At 37.5% G+C, this 6,788-nt stretch overlaps 2 protein-coding genes across 2 annotated transcripts; both read left to right on the top strand.

The window, feature by feature from the left end:
- The first annotated feature begins 680 nt into the window (after positions 1 to 680).
- Positions 681 to 1,337, top strand: LOC104227394 (uncharacterized). The gene is made up of 2 exons (XM_009779633.2): positions 681 to 884; positions 927 to 1,337. Exons 1-2 carry the CDS (start codon positions 681 to 683, stop codon positions 1,335 to 1,337), a joined length of 615 nt encoding a protein of 204 aa, XP_009777935.2.
- A 2,883-nt stretch (positions 1,338 to 4,220) lies between these two features.
- On the top strand, positions 4,221 to 4,721 carry LOC138872753 (uncharacterized). The gene is made up of 2 exons (XM_070151171.1): positions 4,221 to 4,445; positions 4,500 to 4,721. Exons 1-2 carry the CDS (start codon positions 4,221 to 4,223, stop codon positions 4,719 to 4,721), a joined length of 447 nt encoding a protein of 148 aa, XP_070007272.1.
- Positions 4,722 to 6,788: the final 2,067 nt, after the last annotated feature.

Below are 6,788 nucleotides of genomic sequence, written 5' to 3'. Positions count from 1 at the left end.
CACTTAGGAGCTCAAAAAGTTGAAAAGCAAATGGAGGACATTTTCAAAATAAAACAAGGAGATACGGAACTGCTCAGGGAATTCGTAGACAGATTACAACGTGAAAAGATGATATTGCCACGTATACCTAATAATTGGGCGGCTATGGCCTATGCCAGTAATCTAAATGAAAAAAGCTCGAAAGCCACGAGGAGGCTCAAAGAATGCTTACGAGAATTTCCAGCAACAACTTGGAATGATGTTTATAATAGATACAACACAAAGCTGTGGATAGAAGAAGATACTATTATTCAATCCCGGAAAGATGAAAGAGTGAGTTCAAGATGAGCTGAAACTGAAAAAAGGTCCAGTAAAAACAGGTACGAACCTTATATAGGACCAGCAGGAAGGGATTCGCATTCAAAACAGGAAAACCCAAGGTATGATCCTAGATTAAGAGATAGAGAGTCAGGTTCATCGTCAAGGTTTGGAAAAGAACGAAGCATACGAGATACGCGAGACTGTGACAGAAGCTCGAAAGTAAAAATCGGCAGCTACAGTTTTAATGTTAGCACATCTAAGTTGGTGGCTATTTTAAGAAGCATGGGAGACAAGGTACGGTGGCCAAAAGAAATGAGATCAAACCCAAATAGGAGAAATCCTAATTTTGGTGCGAGTTTCACAACGACCACAGTCACAAAATGGCGGATTGCAGATTATTACAAGGTGAAGTAGAACATTTATTAAAACAAGGGTATTTAACTGAATTGTTTAGTGAAAAGGGAAAGCAAGCATATTTGAAGAATAGGCAGGAACCTCCAAAACCTCCTTTACCAAAAAGGACAGTTAATGTCATAAGTGGAGGGGAGAAGATCAATGGCGTAACATATACGGCAACAAAGAAGGTGTCAAAAATTACAGTCACCCACGGGAAGCGAGTTTGACAGGTTTTGGAAGAAGATAGTATAACATTTGATGATACAGATGCAGATGGTGTACTGAGCGCACATAATGATGCACTGGTAATATCTTTACTTATACATGGACCTAATGTAAAACGAGTTTTGGTTGACCCAGGTAATTCTGTGAATATCATTCTGTTGAGAGTTGTAAATAAGATGCAAGCCAATGATAAGCTGATACCCAAGGCACGCATCTTGTCTGGTTTTGACAATTCGAGCATCGTAATAAAAGGGGAGACAATACTTACCACATTCGCAGAAAGAGTAGTCAAAGACACCAAATTTCAAGTAGTAGAAATAGATATGGCTTATGATATGATTCTCGTCAGACCATGGATTCACGAAATGGATGCTGTCCCATCTACGTTACATCAAGTCATCAAGTTCCCTTCATAATGGGGCATACGACAAATCTGTAGTGACCAACGAGCATCTCGAAGCATTAACTCCGTGGCATATTCAAGCGCTAAAAGTGACAAAAAATAGCAATCACAAAATTCAGTTGAGGATGCAGCAACACGAGCCTCAACTGAAGACAAGCAAACAGATGTAGACTCGAGGCCTGATACTATTCAAGAATCGGAAGAAAATGAAAACATCAAGACAACAATCAAGGAACTGGAAGCTGTGTACTATTTGTACATTGGCTGGACAAAAAAGTCTACATTGGCATAAACCTCAGCCCAGAAATGAAATGTAAGTTGATTGAATTTTTAAAAGCTAACTCAGATTATTTTGCTTGGTCTCATTCAGATATGACAGGTATACCACCAGAGGTAATGACCCATAAATTAAATGAAGATCCATCATACCCACTTGTCAAACAAAAGAAAAGGAAGCAAGGTTCCTTCAAGAATTAGGTGATTCAAGATGAGGTACAAAAGCTTTTAAAAATCAGGTCCATCCGCGAGGTAAAGTATCCAGATTGGTTGGCTAATATTGTATTAGTGCCCAAAAAGAATGGTAAGTGGCGAGTTTGTGTAGATTATACTGATCTAAATAAAGCTTGCTCTAAAGATTCTTTTCCATTACCGCACATATATTAACTAATTGATGCTACTGCAGGACCTGAATTATTAAGTTTTTTAGATGCCTATTCAGGATATAATCAGATTAAAATGGATCCTCTAGATGAAGAAAAAACTTCCTTTATCACAGACAGGGGGACTTAGTGTTACAAAGTTATGCCGTTCGACCTAAAAAATGCTGGGGCCACGTACCAAATGCTGGCGACCAAAATGTTTCAAGAACATCTAGGAAAAACCATAGAGGTGTACATAAATGATATGTTGGTCAAATCACAACAAGCAGGGGATCATATTTAACACCTGTCGAATACATTTCAGATTCTGCGCAAAGTTAACATGAAGTTAAATCTTGAGAAATGTGCATTTGGCGTGCCATCAAGTAAGTTCCTGGGATTCCTTATTTCTAACTGTGGCATTGAAGTATATCCCACACAGATTAAAGCTATTAAGGAAATTCCGAATATATTTACGAGCAAAAAAGAAGTACAAAGGTTGATAGGAAGAATAGCAGCTTTGGGAAGGTTTATTTCCAAGTCATCGGAAAAGTGCTTCAAATTCTTTTCAGCCCTAAAAAAGCAAAATCAATTTGAATGGTCTGAAGAATGTCAACATGCGCTTAAAAATTTAAAAGTGTACTTGTCAAATCCATCGTTGCTAGCCAAATCAAAAGATGGGAAAAAACTACTCATCTACCTTACTGTTTCAGAAGTAGCGGTAAGTGCCGTATTAGTTTGAGAGGACCAAGGTAAACAATCTCTGATTTATTATGTTTGCAAGTCTTTATTAGATGCTGAGACTCGATATCCTTATTTAGAAACACTTGCACTAACATTAATTATGGCACTAGGAAATTAATGCCTTATTTTCAATGTTATCCTATCTTTGTAGTAGCTGCCTACCTCTTACGTAATATATTGCATAAACAAGAGTTATCGGGTAGATTAGCCAAGTGGGCTACAGCGCTAAGCAAATATGACATTACATATCAACCTAGAACTGGAATAAAGTCACAAGTTTTGGCAGATTTTGTGGCAGATTTTAGCCTAGGGTTACAAGTAGAGGCAGAAAAAGAACTGTAGGTATTTAACGGGTCTAATCCAGGTATTTGGACCTTATTTTCTGATGGTTCGTCAAAGGTAAAAGGAGCAGGTCTAGGCATTGTCTTGGTACCACCTACTGGAGAAACCATACGACAAGCTATAAAATGTCATCCTATCACTAATAATGAGGCAGAATATGAAGCTGTGATTGTAGGTTTAGAATTAGCACGAGAACTCAGAATAGAGTAGGTCATAATCAAAAGTGATTTGCATCTCGTAGTTAACCAAATGCAGGGGACTTATATAGCTAGAGAGGCAAGGATGCAACAATACGTGGAAAAGGCACGGGACTTGGTCAGACAATTCTAAACTTGGAAAGTCACGCAGATACCAAGGGAAAAGAATGCTGAGGTAGACTCTTTGGCTAATTTTGCATTCGCTATAGAAGTGACAAATGGAGAAAACGTTTCCGTAATACATTTGTTTCATTCAGTGCTTGATCAAGATAACAAACGAGGTAAATTACAATAATGTAACTTGGGATTGGAGAAACGAGATTGTCAATTTTTTGTAGTATAGAATATTACCTGAAGATCAAAAAAAAGGCTCAGGCACTTCACCAAAAAGCTACTCGTTACTGTTTAAATCAGGGCAATTATATCGAAAGATGTTCAGTGGCCCTCTAGCAAGATGTCTCGGGCTTTCTCAAACGGAATATGTGATGAAAGAAATACATAAGGTACATTGTGGAAATCACGCTGGAGAAAGATCTTTGGTAAAAACTATAATTAGAGTTGGCTATTACTGGCCAAAAATGGAAGAAGAGGTGGAAAATTTTGTGGCTAAATGTGACAAATGCAAAAGATATGGTAACAACATGCATCGACCAGCTGAATTATTACATCCGGTTGTTGCACCAAGGCCTTTTATGAAGTGGGGATGGATATCGTAGGTCCACTACCACAAGCCAAAGGCAAGGTAAGATTTCTGTTAGTACTCATCGACTATTTTAATATGTGGGTAGAAGCAGGAGCCTTCAAACTGGTACGAGAAAAAGAGGTCAGAGACTTTATCTGGCGAAACATCATATGCCGGTTTGGGGTTACAAAGAGATCGTGTGTGATAACGGCTCGCAATTCATAGGTGCACAAATCACAGAATTCTTCCAAAGTTGGCAAATTAAAAGGATTACCTCGACACCTTATCATCCAATGGCCAATGGACAAGCTGAATCAATAAATAAAGTTATTATCAACAACTTAAAGAAAAGACTAGAAGAATCAAAGGGTAGGTGGCCAGAGGTACTGCCTGGAGTCTTGTGGGCTTACCGAACAACAACAAAAACAAGTACGGGAGAGAGACCGTTCTCGCTTGTATATGGTGTTGAAGCCTTAATTCCAGTTGAAATAGGGGAGAAAGTACGAGATATACTCAAGGTACTGAAAAGTCGAATGAAGAAGAGATGCGGGTAAATCTGGATTTGCTTGAAGAAAGGAGGGAAAACTGCCTTAATAAGGATGGCAGCGCAAAAACAAGTTATTGAGCGATATTACAATCGGAAAGCTCATCTCAGATACTTCAAGATTGGAGACTACATACTCAAGAAAGTCTTCCAATCCACGAGAGCAGCTAATGCAGGAAAGTTAAGTCCAAATTGGGAAGGGCCTTACAAGATTCGTGGTATCGTAGGAAAATGTGCATATGAGCTTTAAACCATGGATGGCAAAATTCTACCTTCGAGTTGGAATGTTGTTCATCTGAAGAAGTACTATTTCTAAGGGAAGGAAATACCAATGGTCAGATATCCCCACTTATGATTTTTATTTTTGAATTGTTAAAGTTATACTAACAAATTTAGATGATATGCAAAAAACTAGCACACACTAAATGATAAATTTAGACCTAAAAGACACGTGGAAGAAACATAATTTCCGGTCTAGGGTTACAAATATTCTAATGGAAATGTAATGGGTTAAGCAGTCTTCATCTAAATTATACCTTAGAGTCTCGTATGTTTTCCTTTTCAGGAAAATGACCAATGGAAGGAATATCAAGTACTCAAGATTTCATACATCAAAGCTCAAACACTTGGAGGACTATATAATATACATATAATATATGTATAAGGAAGGCAAAGAAGGCTGAAACAATTAAATTTCAAGTCAAGCCTAAAACTCTACTCAACAAATATCAAGTTCAGAGCAAAGTCACGAGCCAAAAATGCAATCCTGATCCAAAAACCTGTGAAGAATACACTCGTGGATATAAATTTCAAAATCTTACAAATGTTTAGGTTAAAGGTAGTATTTCACCATGGGTGATAAAGAAACCCTTGGATTTTCTTTTTTATAAATATGTTGTAAAGAAAACAGTTATGGAAGAGTTATAGAAGATATTTAAATACATGTAAGGTATTATTTAGCTTGACAAGTTCGAATGAAATAAAACTTTTCTCAAAGTTATTCCAAGAAACACGTGTGTTCCTATTTCTCCCTTCATATGTTTACACTATTGTGAAGTTGAGACGTCTTCTTCATTAAGTGTCATATATAAAAGGGCCCTCTTTTATAGTTCATGCTTGAGTCAAAATCCATAACATTAACTAAGCATTTTTAAATGCAAAAGTTAAAAGGGTAAAATAAAAACCCACATATATTAAAATTGAAGTGGAAGCAAGTCCTTAAAGTTATAAAGGAAAAAGGCAAGGACAAATCATTAAAAGAGAATAACAGAAACTCAAGTCTGTTGAAGCAAAAACTTTATAATATTTAGTTAAAACTAAGTATGAACTTAGTCCTAACTTAATTATCATTATAAAAATCCCCGAAAAGACCTGGGGATATGTTGTTACCAACAATATTACCCCTAAATGGGACCAGGGATAAAACCACCAAATATTCTACCAACAAATAAAAAGTTAAACTTCACAAACAAACTTTCACTGTGGAGCAGGTTCTGAAGAAGAATTCAAGGTGACGTCATCAGCAGCAGAAGGTTCAACTTGATCAGAATGAGCTTGAACAACCATTACACCAGGATTAGCTTCAATACTTTCGGGAGTATCAGCCATGGATGAAGAAAAACTTTAGCTTTGCTGAGTCTTTTCAATTGTCTCCTTAATCTTTGCTAACTCAGCGTCTAAGTTAAAACCTTCCTGGCTTACCTCCATAAGAGTATCATGACACGTATTTAAAATGGCCCAACTTACTTCAACAGTAGCCTTGTCTTCAAGAGCTTCGTAGTCTCTTTCCCAATGATCAATTTCACTCTTGAACTCTTCTCTATCAGCTAATGCAGCATCGTAAGAAGTCTGTAAGGGACCAAGTGAACTCTCCAAAAACTTAACCTTATCAGAAGACACTTGGAGATCTTTTTGGGTCTGAGTGAGTGTTTGAACAAGCTCACCAACATAAACTTCTTTCTCATTCAACTGGGCCTTCAGACCTCTGATCTCTTCTGTAGCTTTGGAGAGTTATTCAACAAAAAACGACCCAAGAAGGTTCTTATCCTTGCCCGCCTGGTTGGAAGAAGCTTTCTCAATAGCTAGCTCCGCTGCCATGACTCTTAGTTGTTGCTCCAAGGTACATTTGTTCTCTTCTAAAACTTCTATCTCAAGCTGGAGGCTTCCATACTGCTCTTTCCAATTGTCTACCTCAATCTGGTATTCATGCATCAATTGCTTCGTATGGGAAACCCTTTTCATGATCTCCATGCCGATGAGATTGATCTACATAAAGAGAAAAGGATAAGAATCCTAGTAGAAGGAAAATGGTATAAGA

Source organism: Nicotiana sylvestris, chromosome 7 (genome assembly GCF_000393655.2).
Source record: "Nicotiana sylvestris chromosome 7, ASM39365v2, whole genome shotgun sequence".
In the NCBI taxonomy this organism is placed as follows: Eukaryota; Viridiplantae; Streptophyta; class Magnoliopsida; order Solanales; family Solanaceae; genus Nicotiana; species Nicotiana sylvestris.
Note: the sequence above shows the minus strand (reverse complement) of the source record. Positions and strands in the feature narration are given on the sequence as shown.